An 18,935-nucleotide genomic window follows, 5' to 3' on the forward strand; every position below is an offset into this window, starting at 1 on the left:
TTTAATTTTTTCTGAAAAGGTGGTGTCTATTTACTTGTGACCATGCTGTGTATATAGTTGATAATAAATTAATATTTATGTTATTCATTAAAACACAGTTTTAAAAATTGAAACAACACTAAATGCCTTCAGTGCATATTATAATGGATATTGAGCAAATAATGTATACATAAACAGTGTATTTCTCATTGTTTTAAAGTAGTTCAGAGTAAAGATAAATACTGAGCTATGTAAATATGACTCTTCTTAGCACATAAATGGTCCCCACAGGCCTGGAAAACATCAGGAAATTTACTTTTACAGGAAAAAGAAATGTGAAAAGTCAGTGAATTTCATGTGATTCAGTAATGCTTTTAGGACACAAATGACAAAAACAAATTATCAGTAGTACCTAAAAATTGCATAAGGGTTACTTTTTGGTGCATATAGCACATCAGTATGCATGTTTTATGCATAAACATTATTTTATCTACATCAGTCTTTTTGTTTACCATTAATTGTTGTGAAGTGCAGTTGTAATATATTATGTAAACAATAGCTAGGTTCCCACTTAAATGGAGTGTTAGGGCTTTGGACGAGGCTTCATTTTGTCTTCACAAAACTGTTACATATTATCATTTTACTACAGAACTAAAGCACTTATTGATAAATTAATATTTAGAGATAGGCTGTCAAATAATTTCTTTTTATCTTACAAATTTTAGTGTATTAATAAAATAGTTATATACGGAACATACAATATATTATGTCACTGTATTTGAATCTTACAGATTTGAAAGGTTTCAAAACAAAAATGAACAATTTGTTTATTTCTGTAAAGCCTGGCAGTTTAAAGATAGAACAAATCTTCACAGTTTTGGTGATATTTTATTTCATATCTGTACGTACATTTATTCAATTAGTTATTAAAAATAACTATAATAATTATATGAAAAATCTGTCAGTAATTTTAATTCATTGTAAAACAAAATATACATCACTAAGCATTACCTATAGTACAATGTCATGATACATAGTTCAGTTTGGGTAGGAGTTGATATCTCCCAGACAAATAGAATATCACCAATGACAGTTAAGGAAAACTCGTATAAAGCAAAATATGGATGATTCAACGTATAATATCATTAATGTAGAGATAATCAATTTTGGAAGAAAATCAAATTGAAAAGTATTGAAATATACAATATTTCATTGACAGTAACTAATAATATCACACATGTAAGGATTTCTGAGATTATGGAGCTATTTGTTATCCATGAATATTTATGGGAACAGTTAAATTTGGAGCAGTGAATAACTGAATACATCATGTTTATTTAATAATCTATAATTTAATGCATTGGATTTCTGAGTAATGTATTAGGAAAATTTACTGTTTGTCTACCAACACAAAATGCTAGAGACAGGAAATAATGGAGGCTGAAGGAAAAAATGTGCATGTGCAGCTTGAAAGAATTGGATTAATAGTTCTGGTTTTGTTTTTGTGTACTATGAGACAATGATATGCTCTTGATATCTAGATATTAATTATTAATTGTGTGATGCTAGTATGGGCGAATTGTTAGTGTTTTTAGAACAAATATAATGTGAGTACTTTTGTTAAAGGTTTTAGTCAGTAACTATTTTTATTTTATTTAATAAGCAGCATTATGCAAGAACAAAATGAAAATTTGATACTTGAGTCAATTGAGTGTTGTGACACTATTATGAAAATTGTTGCCTACAGTAACATTCATGTCTGTGCCAGTCATTGTAGTCTTTATTAGGATAATTGTACATCATGATGGGGTAGGAATAAAGGAACTATGAATATTGTGAATATTTTATCAGTAGGTCTTATTCTGTGCATGAGTGTCTTGTATCCAACTTTAGAAGCTACAACCTAGTTTTTTGTAAGTATAAATATTATGGCAATCTTGCGAATGAACAAATCTCGCATAAACCAGAAAACGTACTTGGTACATGGTTATCCACAAATATATGGCCATGTTAATTCAAAGTTTTCAGCACTTTTATATTCATGAACTTGATATCCATAATTTCAAAACACATGTGCAATTGTTTTATAGATCTTGGAAATATAAGCTTACTGAAGTACTTGTTTAGGAAATGTAAGTTTTGTACACTTATGCACATCAGAAAATATTGCTGTAATGAATATTTGACATATTAGCTCCCAGTTGATAGGGTACATATAGTATAGAAATATGAATACTTGTTAAAGAATATTTCATTTTACAACAGTGAATATGTACCTTCCATGTATTGAAATTCAAAATGTAGTGTTGTTTATGCTGCTTAAAAAGTGATTGACATGTAATATCATAAGCAAGTGAATTTTTTGTGTGCATATTTTGATAAACTATCACTAACATATTTTGGTCAGGAAAAGGTCTGGGAAAAGTCAGGGAATTTCATTCTGCCCAAGTTATGGGAACAATGTGTATATATATATATATATATATATTTCTTTTTTTTACTTACATTTTAAAAGTTTATAGCTAAGGGGAGAGCCCCCAAGCCATCTCCTTCATTGCATACCTGCCCTAAGACCTAAGTAATGTTTGTAGCAAGTAATAAGTAAGCAATATAATTGAATAAAGATACAATGCTGTTTAGTTTAAACAAAGTAAACATGAACAAAAGCCATCACTGTGGCTAGTTAATTAACCAATGACCACTTGACCACTATCTCACATTTGTAACTAGTGTATAAGCAGGATGCAATGTATGAAGTCATGCCAACAGAAATAATACTAGCTGTCTCGTGTATGAGTTCAGTTGATATATAGCTGAAGAAGAACACATTTCTATGAGTTACGACAAAGCTACTATGACTTTCTGCTACCATACGTAATTCAAAACTGCTGACTAGAGAGAGGAAACAACTGGCTGACAGCATCCACCACCAACTTTTAGACTACTTTCTTTACAAAGGTTTATCTGTCACATTATAATGTCTTTAGGGTGGTATAGCTGGTAATTGCATCGTTAATTGAGATTTGTGGATTTGATCTCCAGTGCCACAAACATGTTCATCCTTTCAGCCATAAGGTCATTTTAGTGACATGGTAAAGTCCATTATTTGTTGGAAAAAAAGATTAGAAATAGAGCAGATGGAGGGTGCTGGTGGTTGGTTGTCTTCTCTTTAGTAGTCAGTTCAAAATTAGGGACAGTGGTAAATAGTAGGTCTGCCATAATTCAAAACTAAAGAAATTAATATGGAAATGTATTATTAGTGTACTATTTATCTGTTCAGTTTGTGTGTGTGTTTATTTAGGTGTTACTGTTTTTGTTTTGTTTTTACATATACAGGCCTTTTGGACTTTGCTTTGAAATGCTAACGGTACACACCATTGAAAAATATTTTATGCCTATTGTTGAAGTAATTCCTGCTTTCTTGGACAACCTGACTGATGAGGAACTCAAAAAAGAAGCCAAAAATGAATCCAAAAATGATGCACTTTCAGGAATAGTAAAATCATTGAAATGTTTGTCATCACGAGTTCCTAATCAGGAAGAAACTGTGAAGAACTTGGAAATATTTCGGTTAAAAATGATATTAAAGTAAGTATTTTTTTTTTGCTTTCATTATATTTAATTAAAAGATATGTTAAGATTTTATACTTTAATTACTGTCTGATGGAAGACATAGCTTTTATTAAATAATAGTTACTGAGTTTTTACAAAGATATTTGACTTTAAATTGAAGTATTAGTGGATTCGCTTATTAATTTATGCTTAACTCAAACTGTTGCATCTACATATCAAAAGCAAAATATTGAATAAATGAGAAAGTATTACATGTTTTAAGCTATATGTAGTATAGTATGTTTTGTTTTGTATGTATATCTTGTTTTTTACTAAATAAATATATTTCTTACTTTACATTTCCCATTGGAGCAGTCTTCCAATTGTCAAAAATCACTTATTTCACTTTTGGTTCTCACGCAGCTTGACACACCGAATCAAGTAGTATATATATTATTTTGTATATTAACTGAGAAGGTATTGTAGTTCACTGTGCTATCTGTATAACAAAATGAAAATGATTAGATTGTGTCATGTAGAACAAAGAACTGATATTTTTACTTAACTTTTAGGTTTTAGGCACTTCTTTAGTTTGCCCATATTTTCAGTTATAAACATAACTATTTTTCAAATGCAATTATTAAATGATAAACAAAATACAAATTACGTTAAAAAAAAATTATAAAATGCTTTAGAAAAATGCACCAGACTACGGTAGATCAATAAGGAATTGATGTTGTTGGAGTTTGTATATTTTTAGGTAAATTTTGAAATATGAATGGGTTCAGTTCATTGGATTGACCCTGTATTGGAGAAAAGATGTTGACTATAATTCCAAATGTACAAGTATGTTGTACATAAAAATTCAGATGTGTTACAGAAGTATTTGTACTCAGGATATGTCTGTGAATTGATGACATCATTCTAACTCTTCACAAGTTGGATGCAAGGTTATGTTCATATGAAGGATAAAAATACGTTTTTCCATTGTACAGTTTGCATATTGTACTTGCATAACCTCTAGAACCTCTAAAATGCATATCTACAGTTTTTTGAGTATCACTATACATATTGTGTTTGGTAATTACCACAAACTGTCCCTAAATCAACATTGTGGGGTAAAATGAATAACTGATAACTCTTAAATAAATAATATTATGTTGAATGGCACTTATAAAAGGTCGTAGTATGTGAACTTTGATCCCAAGTCACCCAAATATGAATATACTTTAGTAACTCAACCCTATCCGTATGAGATCGATCTCTGTGACCAACCTTGTAAGAACAAAGTAACCATCAGAGTTTCCATACTATAATTTGTAATATGGTACGTGTACCTTCACAAAATTTAGCAAGCTTTCAATAAACATTACAAGTTTTTTTCATATCCAAAAACATCAGATTCTTAATTAAATATTTTTACAAAAGATTTGACATGAATATATAAAATCAGTGTGTTGATTGCTTTGAGTGAATGTTAAGATTAAAATAACTTTTTTTCATCAGAAAATGTTTGAAATTTCACTTGCATAACATCTAAGCCCCCCAGTGGCACAGCGGTATGTCTGCAGACTTACAATGCTAGAAACTGGGTTTCGATACCTGTGGTGGGCAGAGCACAGATAGCCCATTGTGTATCTTTGTGCTTAATTTTAATTACAAACAAACAAATATAAAATCTAAAACCTCCTCAATAAATATTAAACATTTTTTCTTCAGTAAAACTTTATATTTTATCTGTTACTTACTCTATATGAACATGGTTCATTTGTCTGTCCTTATAACCACCATAAATAAATAGGAACTAAATCTAAGTTACCTTTTTTTCTTTCCATAATAACTGCAGATTGTGACCAAAAAACTACAGTTGTTTATTCTAAATAGCTTAGGACTTGTAACAGTGCATATCTATTAATCATGTCTAACTAATAATCCTGCCATACAAGTTGTAAATCACTGGGCAAACATGTAGCTCATGTTACTGTATTGAATAACATAAAACTTGAGCTGCTTGTTATTATTATTCATGTTTTTCATTACCTTATCTAATTTAATCGAAAGTTTCTGATTTTTACATTTTAATTTCTTTTGTAACAATAAATAGAAAATATACATGAAAAACAAGAAATGTAGTACTTACATTTGATCTCTTCTTTTTCTGCTGTTGGTTGCAGATGAAATGTAAGCCTGTTCTTTTTCTAATAATTATACTAGTACACTAAATAATTTTTATTTAATTAAGTGAGACATCTAAAAACACAGAATAATAACGTGCACCAAACAAACAATGTCCTATAACTTTTCTAATTTAACTGGCTTCGTAACTAAGACAAGAGGGGCTTAAAATAATTCCCTTAGCTCCTTGATCTGAACATCACAAGTTAAACTTCCAGTCAGAAGACAGTATTGACAATACTCAATATTAAAAACAATGTACCATTATACGTCATTTACTAGATTAAAATATGGCTTTTCTATTGGTTATAAATGATATTAAACATCAAAGAGAATTATTGGCTATTTGTGAAAGAGAAGATGTGACAGATGAGTGGGGCGAGTAGGTCTGATTTTCTAGTTTATGACTCCATAAACAAAGAAGATTGAAGGCTACAAAAAGTAGGCATCTCCTTAGTAATATCTGTATTATAAAGAATGAGTAACTTATGTTAGATTCTGTACTTCAGAGATGGGTGGTAAATAAATTAGAGAAAGGGGAAACACCTAGAGAACAAATACCATGATTCTCCTACTAGAGGAGGTGGAGGATTGATTTAAACATATCCTTATAAAATAAGGAAATCAAGACTTACGTAATATTAAAATTTGGTTTATCAACTGTGTTTTGATGCCAAGTTTATTCATACATTGATAATAAAGTAGTTTAATTAAATTTTGAATTTTAATCTGTAAAAGGTTGTGATGTGCTCAAGAGAGTTAACTGACTGATAAACAGAAAAATAAGCTATACATGAATCAGAGTGGGAAACCATTTCTGTCCAAGTTCTGCAGAAACTAAGAGGTTATTGAAGACATGGAATTTAATGCATCCCCTGAATATCTTAATGTAACTGTTTTGTAACCTGACATGGAATTTCTCATTTAGAGAAGTTATTTGTACATTTTAGTAATTCAATGAAGTTTGTTTTGTGCTGTTTTATAAATCATCTAAGAAATGTGTGAAAAGATATTCATCTTAATCGTAATGAATATTTACAGCAAGTTGGAACTTAAGAGGTTTGCTTAAATCTTAAACTTCAAAATGGCTTATTTTTGTGTTTGTAGCTTTTGGTTCAAATTCAAATTCAATACTGTCAGAATTTGTAGTTATAGTATGGTTGCCAATTGTCATTTAAAAAGGCTTTTACTTGTACTTCTTAATAGTATAAATATATATACTGTGTTGTTGTTGGGCTTAGGATTCTTCTATAGTAGGTGTCTGTGACTTGATGATAAATTCAATGATAAATAAACAGCATGCACTTCTTGTTTTGAAAATAATATATATATATATATATTTGGAACAAGTTAAACATGTGTACAACAAATTCTTCACACTATAGAGATTATAGGTATATCAGAAACACTATATATATAGTTCTCTTCTTCTTTTCAAAAGCCCACTTAGGTCTGTTCAGTTGCTTTAGAATTTCAGTTGACAAGCCAAACTATCTTTTCTGTTACTAGTATTCTGTGTATGATTCACTTACAATTGTGGCGCGAGTTACTGTAATCGTTTGGTCTTCTTTCTTCTAAATGTTCTCTGTTCCTTTTGTCAAAGTGCACTCAGGCTGATTCAGTTACTTTAGAATGACAATTTGACAGAATAAATTCTTCTTCTTATCTTCTTTTCTACTGTTAGTCTTACTCTAACATATTAGATGTTAGGCCTATGTCAATCGTTTGGCCTATCACTTTTATGGTAGATAACTTCACTCCAAACTTTTCCTTGTAACACTACTCTCTTCTGCTATTTTTGGGTGCTATTTCTGCTTGTCTCACACTATTTATATGTTTATCACTTAATTGTCTGCCCGCCTTCTAGAAATCTTTATATACTCTACATCAACGTATTGTATGCGACGTTTGATACTCTCAACATCAGTATAAACACAACTTCCAACAATCGTCTACTTTTAACTCTCATTATAACAAAAACTACACAATAATTAATTATTCATTCACAAAATAAATTAATCAATAATATCTGAACTAAACAGTCTTTTATATCATAACATAAACCCCACTTCAAAATAATTATTTACAATATTTTTTTTTTACTATATACAAAGACTGCCATTAGTTCATCCACAAAGTCTGCTCATACAGTCTACACTAACGTTCACAGTTCCTTTATCTGTCTCTCCTAGCGTTTGGTCTCCAGTTGGGCTTCTCCTTAACAGGATCCCTCATCTTCATCTTGAACTTGTGTTGCCGAGATGTCCATGTTTCCTTATCTATATTTATGCTGACACAGTAGATTTTGTTCCCTTCCCCTCTTCCTATGTACATCTCATCTCTACTCAGTGCTCTTAGGCTTAGTAAGTATATTATCATTAAGTTGTAATGAATCTTAAGATTCTACTTCCATGACATTCACACCTGCAGTGTCCATTTGTACATCAATAGCTGCACCCATTAGGTATTCTTCTCTCCCAAAACTTCTTCAACATATCTGCATGGTAGATCTTGGTCTTCCCGTTCACATTCACACTGGAGTCCATTCTGTTGAGTACTTCCTGTACTTCAAAAGGTCCTTTCCATTGTTGTGGTCTGTGGGCAGCAGACATAAGACCTTTTGTCCAACCTTGAAATGTCGATCCTTGGCCTTCTTGTCATAGAAATGCTTCTGACTACCTTGAGCTGCATACAAACTCTGTTGAGTGAGTTGACAGGTCTCTTCCATTCAGTTGATGAGATCTAATGCATACTGGTATGTGTTCCTTACTTCTGAATCTTCTTCTCCTGTCCATAGCTCTTTCAGTATTTGCATCGGACCTCGTACTGTTCTTCCATACAGTAACTCGAAGGATGAAAATCCTGTACTTGCTTGTGGTACTTCTCGATAGGCAAATAATACTGCCCGCAAATACCTGTCCCAGTCATGTGGTCTCTTTTGGCACATCTTCCATAACATGCTCTTTAAAACTCCATTGACTCTCTCACAAAATCCATTAAATTTAGGATTGTACAGGGTGGTAAAGAGTTGCAGAGTGCTGATGAGTCTGCACACTTCTTGCATCACTTCTGAAGTAAACTGGGTCCCTCTGTCACTCAGGATTTCTCTCTGAAAGCCTACTTTGTAAAATATCTCCAGGAGGGCTTCTGCTACTCTCCCTGTCTCTATCTTTGCCAGAGCACATACCGGTTTCCCTTGTCAGACACAGGTGCTAGTGGCTTAGTCAAGTCCACAGCTACTCTGCTAAATAGCTCTTCTATGAGAGGCATCTCCCCCAATGGCAGTTTGGCTGCTTTCCCTCTAGGTATTGTCCTCTGGCAGATGTCACATGACCTGCAGGATCTACTCACATCTCCGATGATTCCTGGCTAATAGAAGTTACTGGTGATTCTTTCTGCCATTTTCTTTGTTCCTAGGTGTCTTCCCACAATTGATTCATTAGCCAACTTTGTCCATTGAGTCTAGTATTCTGTTGGTACTATGATCTATTTAACTTCCCCAGTATAACTGCCTTGATAGATTTGGTATAGAACTCCATGGCTGTCCTCTATTCTGTATCTTTCTCCTTTGTTTTGTGCTTGACTTTCTCCCGGGCTAAATCCCCAAAGTTTCTGTAGTGAAGGGTCTTTCTTCTGTGCTTCCTTCAGTTCCTGAAAACCTAAATTAAGGATGTCACCATTTGATACTTGCAGGGGCTTGATGTCTTGTTTGCTTTTCTTTTCTTGAGCTCTGGTTGTGACAGCAGATGCTTCATCAATCTTCCTTCTGTCTAGTTCCTCCAAATTTCTACCACCTCGTATGTTTCCTGTCACCAAGTTATGTATTGGTTCCTTGATACACATGGCCTCAAGGTCTCCTACATGATATGGAGTATCCACCCTTATTTTTGCTATGGGAAACTTTCTCACTGTCCCATCAATTAGCACACACAGGCTTACCTTACCTGTCATCTGATCATCGGATACTAGACTGGTTCTCACTGCTGCACTACTGCACCCAGTGTCTTGTAGAATCTTCACTTTCTTGTCTTCACATATTGGCATATTCTGATTTGTTGGCACCTCTTGATATTTGTCACATGCTCCCTTCACTATTGACACTGTTGATCCGTTTGCTAACTTGAGCCAACCGTTAGTCGTGCACTGATCAGTCAGGCTTTCTTGTATTGAATTTGACAAGTAGTCTTTATTTTCTTTCTTCTGGTATCAGCATCCATAGTGCCAGTCACTTTTTCTTGTTTCTTACCAGCACTGTCTTGGTAAATAGCTCCAGCTGATTTATGTTGAGGTTTCTGCTGTTGTTTGCTGATAATGGACTTGCACTCCTTTGCAATGTGTCCCATTTTATAACAAACCTTCTGTCTGTTAACCTCCTGTCACCTTTGGTAAACTCCTGCTTCTGGTCAGCCATTACTGGTTTCAAATTCAACTGGACATTCTTGGACCTGCCAGTTATACTACCTTCATGGGCTTCCATATACTGTTCTGGCAGTTTGATCATCTCATCTACTTTTTTTGGTGCTCTCTCCTTTAACAACAGTGACATGTCAGTTGAACACATGGTCATGAACTGTTCACATAGTAATAGGTCAGCCAGTCCCTCAAAAATATTTTCACACATGGCCATGTCAGTCCATCTGGTGAAATATCAGTGCAGACATGCCACAAAGTGAAATACAGTTTCTCCAGTGTTGGGTTTGACTCCTCTGAACTTACGACGAAATCCTTCTTCAATAAGTTCATATCATTTCAGTATAGCCACTTTTAATTTGTCATAATCCATGGCATCTTTTGATGTCATACCTGCATATACTTGTAGGCCTTTTCCTGTGAGAAGTGGGCTGAGACAGATTGACCAGTTGCCTTTGTCCCAGTTCTAACTTTGGACAAATCTTTCATATCTCTCCAGGAAAACATCCATGTCATCTTTATGTTCATCAAATTTGGGCAGCTTGGGTTGGCTGGCCTTGACTCCATTGTCATTCTAGGGTCCTTCTTTCTTCATTTGGGTGAGTTTTGCGTTCTCAATTTGTATTCTCATTCTCTCTTTCCAGCCTCTCCTTTCTCTCATTTTAATTACCATTATCATTTGGTCTTCTTTCTTCTAAATGTCCTTTGTTCCTTTTGTCAAAGTGCACTCAGGCTGATTCAATTACTTTAGAACCACACGTTGATGGAATAAATTCTTCTTCTTATCTCCTTTTATGCTGTTAGTCTTACTCTAACATATTAGATTTTAGGCCTATGTCAATCGTTAGGCCTATCACTTCAACGGAAGTTAACTTCACGCCAAACTTTTCCTTGTTGTAACTTTACTTTTTTCTGCTATTGTCTGTCTGCTGTTTCTGCTTGTCTCACACTATTTATATATTTATCACTTAATCGTCTGCCCGCCTTATAGAAATCTCTGTGTTCTTGACATCATGTCTTCTGCGGCATTAAGAAGTCTCAACATCAATGAATTATAAACGCAACTTCCAACAATTGTCTACTTTTAACTCTTATTATAACAAAAACTAAACAATAATAAAATATTCACTCAAAATAAATTAATCAATAATATAAAACTAAATAGTCTTTAATATCTTGACAAACACCAATTTCTGTTTTCTGTAATTTTGTGTCTGTTGTATTTCTGTACAATTTTAAAAATAGGAATATTGAAAAATCATTTGCTATATCATGCATAACTCAAGATAATGTAAAGTATAAAAGAAGGAAACCTTTGACATTAGAAGATATTTACAACTGATCCTTTTTTTAGGTTGTTACAGATCTCCTCCTTTAATGGGAAAATGAATGCTCTTAATGAAGTTAACAAGGTGATAGCTAGTGTGTCTTATTATTCCCATCGCCATACAGGTATTGAGGAGGAAGAGTGGCTTACAGCAGAAAGAATGGCAGTAAGTTTAGTAGGAATTGTAGTTTACTTTGTGCATGATATGTGATATTAACATTATATGTAAAGAATTTTATGTTATTATTATACATTTTAGGTTTTAAGAAAGATATCAGCACTATGTGCTTATAAAAATTGCAGTGTTAGCAGAAATGCTCAGTATGATGGGATGAATAAGAATACAATGGAATAAAATGTATTCGAGAGATGATAATTCACCTTCGCACACAGTTCAGCTATCTTCCCCAGTGCATATGCCAAAGAGATTTGCATGCCACTACCCTTGAGGCAAATCTCACCTAATTTCATGAAATACGCTATTGCATGATGATGTCATCATGTAACAAAAACCCTCAACCAATAGGAGGGTGACACACCTCCATGCTCGGTAACTCCTTCTATGTACTTCATTCTTTTCCTTAGCATTATATTGTATGGAAGTGTTCAAAATTATTGCCTGTGTTCAAGTTATTGAGATTTGCATCATTAACAAAATTTTTATATTCATTCTCTTTAGCTTCTGTTTCAAAAGCATTAATTTTTTTATCATGAATTCCCAAATGATGGTAATTTTTATTTAGTCCTTAAATTTAAGTGATTCACACTTAAGTCTCAATCTTCTATGGTGTTAAGAGGCTCGTCAGCTGTTGGGGTCAATGCAGCCATTGTTCAATGTGTTGTGGATTACAACAACATGCTTCCTAGGCCTCCTACTCCCATCATGTTGGCCACATTTCTTTCTCCTCAATCGAAAATGATCTGTTAGACTGTGTCTTTAACCTGTTTTGCTTTAAGTAATTCCTTACCATTCATGATACAGTCTTAACCTTCCATTCTCTCTATCTGGATTTCATTTTCGAATATGATCTTTTCCTTTATTACTTTTCGTTTTTCACTCCATGACTCCTATTTCTTGGGTTTAAATTTTGTTTTCTTTTTTGCATGTTATTAAAATTTCCTTTCTCTAGTAGCTGCTTTCTCATGCCCAAAATTCTTGTCCCCATCTCTTTAGTACCTCTTTTTGTCCTGTTTGTAGCCTTTCTTCATTTCCTTTCATTAGTGTCTATCTGGCCAGCTTTGGGATTGTGCCACTTACTTTCTATTTCACATTTTCATCTTTTTCTCTCTACTGTTCTTTACTCTGTACTCCCTCTCCTTCTTTTGCCTTTTATCTGAGGCACTTCTTCCTGCTTCATGTGGGCCTTTGTGGATGTTCTTTCCTTTCGCTGTGTGACCTATGCCAATTGTTCTGCTGTATCCTTCCATTCTTTGTTCTCCTGGAGTTGGGACACTTCGAGTCAGGTGTGTCCTATTCTATACACATCAATTTTTTTTTTGTGTGTACTTCATTTCTCGACCAGATGTCTGCACTGGCTTTTCTTTCTCCTTGGTATCCTAGACTAATGATCTACTACTTCAATCCTCATTCTCTTTCCAGGGTTTCATCCACTTTCTCGACTGTGTCCATTACTTCTATTCTTCATTTAGATAACTTTCCTATTGACCTTCCCATTCCAGATTCCAGGCTTTCCTCTCTAATGTCTCATCTGTCACTCTTTTTGTCAGTGATTGTTCACACACTTGAGGTTTTGTGTATCCACCTTTTCTGCTGCTGTTGGTTTTATTTTCTGCTGCTTTTGTGAGGTTCTTCCCTTATTATATTTATGACCCATAGCTGATGTTCTTTTCCATTGACTATTTATATTTGTCAGCCCACACTCAGATGTTTCCTCAATTCCTACTTCCCTTCTTTTACAATGACTACTCAGTTGGGGGTGGGGGCATTATATTGGGATATAAGCCCTTTCTCACACCCATTTGGCATTGTTAATTTTGGGCATTTTCTTCCTCTCTCGTTTTATCCACCTTTGGACTCTCATCTTCAACTGTGAGGTACGGCACTTCCAAAACATACATACCTTCGTTGACACTTAGATATTTCTCGATCTTCATCTTTACCATCTAAACATTGTGTTTGCTTGCTACAGTCTTTATACCCCACTTGACTGCCCTTGGCAATATCTAATTTTCCAAACTTGACACTGGTCCTCACACGCCCTCTATGCAGGTACTGTATATAAGCACTGTATGTCGACAATATAATCACATTTTCTTGATAAAGCATTTTTTTCTCCCCGATGTTGATATTTCGTTGGTTTTCTTTTGCGGTTCAATAACAACAACTCCACTCTTGGTGGAGGCTGTTCATGACCTGCTTCGGGATGAGTTGGAGTTCTTCATGCGGCCCGGGGTTTTTTCCCCCCAGGGGTTCAGAGTTGAATATACTGGCGAGAATTTAGACGCTGTTTTCTGCTCCTTCTTTCAATAGAGCTGCCTCTACTGTGGGCTCATCTGATTGGCCACCTTCTGCCTCTTTTCTGCAGTTAGTTACGTGAGTTTGTGAAGCTTTGTTGATTCACCCCTTGCTTTTGAGTCTACCCTGCTTTGTTGTCAGATAGATCTTGGGGGGGATTACTTAGTTCTTCCTCCTATCCCCTGTGTGCCTTGTATGCTGGGATGTTTGCAATGCAATTACGAGAGAATATTGCTATGCCTTGCTCCCCTCGTTTATCGAAACAACATGTCCTGGCTTATCATTGTCTGGCTGTAGTATATTTGGACACTCAACAGTTGGATCTATGGGATTCCAAGTTAGAACCTGTTATCTCTCTTATCAGATCTCCATTTTCGCATATTCATTTAACTCTTACTACTGTATTGTGATACTCTTCGTGATTTCCAGGAGTTGCCCCGTTTTCAGCCTTACTAGTTTGTTGGAGTTCCTGAAACTTTCAAAGCAGGATTTTATACACCACATTTGCACTTCTCTTTATCATCATTGGCTGCTCGCCTCTCTTCTACTCCAACGGGTAATTCTGGAGGATCGATCATTTGCGTTCTGTGGCCCCCCACCTTCGACACTTCGTCCTATTGGTTTACATAATCGGTTCCATCCTTATTCTCGGGGATCTTCAGAAGGTCAGGATGGCACCAGTGGTGTCTACCCGTTCAGAAGATCGATCCCATTCATCCAGGTTTCTATTCTCATCTTTTTCTGGTGACCAAGAACACTACAGATAGGCTTCTTATCATCAATCTTTCTCTACTCAATCTCTTCCTACAGCCTCCTCGTTTCACCATAGAATCTTTTCTTCTACTTCAGTGACACTTCACACCTGATCTTTGGATGACCACCTATTTTTTTGCTCTATCCAGACAGATCCTTCCTACTGAACACTCTTACTGCCAGAGAAGGGAATAAATTATTTTTTTCCTATTCTTTTCCCAGGCATTTCTCATCTTTATAATCTATCATACCCAGATTTTTTGTGTCCAGTCGGAACACTTAAATGTTCTGTGGCTTGTACAGAACTCTTCAGGGCCCTATGCACTGGTTTTTTATTTAGTGGGATCCTGCAGTGTCCCTGAATTTATCACCAATTCTTTAATGGACTTCGGGAGTTTATTCCTATAGCCTATTCGGGGTTATCTGTTGAAGATCGGAATATAATTCACATCACTTTTCACCAGATTTAGCATCTATCAATGTCATTGTCAGCTCGTCTGAACTTTTCTCTGGGGGATATTTTGCGGGCCTATCTCATTACCCTCATGATCTGGCAGTTTCTTCTTCTGTGGGATTCCCCCCCCCCCCCCATCTTTACTTTACTTTGGATCCCACTCAGTCAGGTGTGCTTGTATTTTTTCAATTCTGCACTAGCAACCTTTATATTGGTTCATGGTTGCAACAGGCTCTGTCGAGATGAGGTGTTCCATAAGACAATCTAGATGCAATTCTGGATGGTAGTATTATCTCACAATACAAATCCAATGGACCGCTACTCATGGACTATCATGAGTAAAGCTAAAGGGGATTTTGCCAGTCCTTGCTGATCTTATAGCTGAATGAGTCAAGATTGGTTTGCTTTTAAAACTTAGGGAACATGATTCACCTGTTGCACTGTGTCCAAAGACCTGTTCCTCAGGACTCCCCACCACATACATGTCCCCCTACTACTTCTAGTGGAGCTAGGGAGTCCTTACCACACCCAGTTCCCAGTTGCTGGTGTGGTGGACAGAGGATTTTCATTCAAAGTGTTGAGTTTTCTCCACTCTTGGAGAAGAGGGTGAATTTGGGGTCCCTGAAAGTTTTTCCAGATGTCAGTAGGAGCAGGACCAACCTCATAAAACCAGTCCAGATTTGATGCTTAGCTATCTGGTGGGAATGTGAAAATAAAAGTTTGTAAATCCAGACAGGATGAGTTCTGGACCTTGGCATATATGATCCCATCAGTCCAAGCCTGGGATGTAGCCTTTTGGACTTATTCAAGTTGATCAGAAGGACTGTCTATTTTGATGTTGCTTTCTTTCGAAATGCATCATTCCAAGGCTGCTTATGGGGGATCCTATCACAAAGATATATATTTACTTGCAGTTTAACTGCCCTTGCCACTAACAGGAGATATTGGTACCATGATCCTTTAAATCCAGCCCCGAGTTGTGGAACCTCGGCTGCGTGGTTGGAGCTGGCCCATCATACTTAATGTGTAATATTCCACCCTTTTCACTTTTCTGTAGTTCTGGGTGTAGTGCATACCTGTTCTGGATGTATTGCAGTTTTCCCTGCTTGGGTACTACCCCTCATGGTACACCTTTGTTCTATGCAGACGCTTTCTGTTTGAACAATGCCTTCACTGGCCCCTCCACCTTCTCAATGTGGGACTCTAGCTATAAGTGTCAGCGGAGGTATGTATGTTTTCAAAGTTATCATTATCCTAATCAGAAAATGTATTTACAAACATACTTACCTCCGCTGACACTCACCCTCCCTTCTAAGAGCCGATGTTAGTGACTGGGATGGGGTAAGTCTAAAAAAAGTGATTATATTGTTGACATACAGTGCTTATATGCAGTACCTGCATAGAGGGTGTGTGAGGGATGGTGTAAAGTTTTGCAAATCAGATATTGCCGAGGGCAGTTGAGTGGAGTATAAAGACTGGAGCAAGCAAACACGATGTATAGATGGCAAAGATGAAGATCGAGAAATAGCTATAAGTGTCAGCAGAGGTAAGTATGTTTGGAAATACATTTTAACATTAGGAAAATGATAACATCTGGTCACTGGGTTTTCCACTTCCCATTCTCTTCCTGTGTGAGAGCTTCTTCCACTTTTAAAGAAACTTTCTTCCCTAAAACTTCTCATTCCATTGGGGCATACCTTTGTGTATCTCCTACAACTGACCTTGCGGACCCACATTTTTCTTTTCTCGGGGTCTTTTATCCTCTTTTGTGAGCCTCTCCTCAAGGACTTGTCATGGTTCCTAGACTGCATTCGTACATCTTCCTGCATTCCCTTACTACCTTTCCGACTATCTCTCCCTTTGATGTTTCTCTCTCTGATTGAGGCAGGACTTCAGATATATGGACATTGAACAAGAGTTCACTCCACATCAATGTGCTTGACCTGCTCACTCTTCTATGAGCGTGTTTCCATTTCTGCTCCTACAGATTGGGCAGAAGGATATGCTCCCTCTGCCCAATCTGTTGCCCATCAGGCTGGGCTTTTAATTAATGTAGCATTATTTTTTCACATTTTTTGCTTGACTGAAACCTTAATGAGGTTTTGCACAATCTCATACATGCTCCATTTGAGCTGCTGACTTCCTGACTTTTATACTGTTATTATTTCCTGCCTTGTTTCCTCCTACTTCTCCCCTACAGTTACTATTGTTCCAATACTTTTCTTATAGATGCTCCTCTTCCACCACACTTATCTCTTCCTCTTTCTGGACCGATCTTTTCTTCCTTTGACTTCAACCACTTAGGTTATTTTCTCTTCTGATGGTTTTCAGCTTTCACAGATCACTATTCTTCAATCACCCATTGTGTTTGAGAAGAACACTTACTATTTCTCTTACAGAACCTCTTTTTCATTCCAAAAGATCCCATCAGGTGGCTGGTGTTGCCTACAGGGTATAATTACCAAAAATCTGCATCGAGCCAGGATAACAGAAAGCAAAGCATTCATACATCCTGTCCTAACTTTTTATGTGCCTACTGTGAGATAGGGTGTTTCGCAAGACCACTTGAGGTAGCCTTATGGTATATATATATATATATTCATTCTATTATGTGACCTAGACCGTATCAATTCCTTGGACTATCATGGAAAAAGCCAGCACCAGGGACATGTTCTGCCTACTTCTCTGGCTTGGTTAGAAATACACCTTGCATTGAGCATCAGATTACATAAATTGTTGAATTCTCTAAATGGTTTTTACTAAGATGTCATGATCTGTATGTCCTATTAAATATTTTTTTGTTAAGGTTTAGCTTAGAAACTTCATGTAGTACTAGCTTATATCTTCTTGTTCTTTTAGGAATGGATTAAAGAGAACAAGGTTCTTCAAATTGTACTTAGAGACAGCTTACATCAACCTCAGGTATGTAAATATGCTAAATAGTGTTTCATTTCTTTAGTCTAGTTTGACCAAGATAAATTGTTCTTCACCAGAGTATTTCTATTTCTGCTGCTAATAGACTGAATATTTAGTTTAACCCTTTCGAGATGGGTCAAGGGTGAAAGGCCATATCATCTTGTTTGTTGACTCCCATTCAAAATTTTATTAAACTACTATTTCATGAAGTTATGTCAATAACTTTGGTATCAAACTGTAAATCATAATTCAAATTTTGATACTATATATTACTCAATTTCTGAATTTAAAAGCAAATATTAAAAAAACACAGATAAACATCGATTTTGTGTGTCACGTGGTATGTTGAATGCAGGACTGGTTTAAATTAGATATTTGAGAAGTCAAAATACTAAGTATATAGTTTTTGTACGAATTAGAAACTCAAATTACCGATATTGACAAGCTAGAATATAAAATAAGAGCTGCTTATCTTTTCAGTTTGCTAAGATATTGCTCATGTAATAAATCACACACAATGGCACCCCACACACCTCATTCCATTTTTGGAAATGCTCACTTATATACACTTCTATATATGACATAAATAACCAGTTGGAAGTTCAGAATGTCCCCCTAGTGGCTTTCTCAGCCATTTTAATTTCTTAGGATGCCATTTCTTTCTTTTGAACCAATATTTCAAGGAAGTAGGGTGTGTCTTTAGTCTGCTCCAAATTTCATATTTTTTAAGGCTAAAATACATGGTGGAATTCCATGGTATTAATGTAGTAATTTATGCTTTCTTAGTTATTCAAATGTATAAATAAAACCTAAAAAAAGCAGTAACCAAGTACAAAGGTCATAAATAGAAGAGATAATTTTTTGCTTTACTTCTTTATTTACTGTTCTATGTT

At 35.4% G+C, this 18,935-nt stretch overlaps 1 protein-coding gene across 4 annotated transcripts in view; it reads left to right on the forward strand.

Annotated features, from left to right (window-relative positions):
- The window catches only part of LOC106464279 (probable ubiquitin carboxyl-terminal hydrolase FAF-X), a 155,167-nt gene that overhangs the window by 41,749 nt on the left and 94,483 nt on the right, over nucleotides 1-18,935 (forward strand). For all 4 annotated transcript variants that reach the window (XM_022392384.1, XM_022392395.1, XM_013924410.2 and 1 more), the window contains 3 exons: nucleotides 3,316-3,567; nucleotides 11,471-11,609; nucleotides 17,986-18,048. In XM_022392384.1, coding sequence (XP_022248092.1) covers nucleotides 3,316-3,567; nucleotides 11,471-11,609; nucleotides 17,986-18,048 — 454 coding nt within the window. The remainder of the gene's footprint in view (nucleotides 1-3,315; nucleotides 3,568-11,470; nucleotides 11,610-17,985; nucleotides 18,049-18,935) is intronic.

The sequence above is a fragment of the Limulus polyphemus genome, unplaced genomic scaffold, assembly GCF_000517525.1.
Source record: "Limulus polyphemus unplaced genomic scaffold, Limulus_polyphemus-2.1.2 Scaffold58, whole genome shotgun sequence".
NCBI lineage: Eukaryota > Metazoa > Arthropoda > Merostomata > Xiphosura > Limulidae > Limulus > Limulus polyphemus.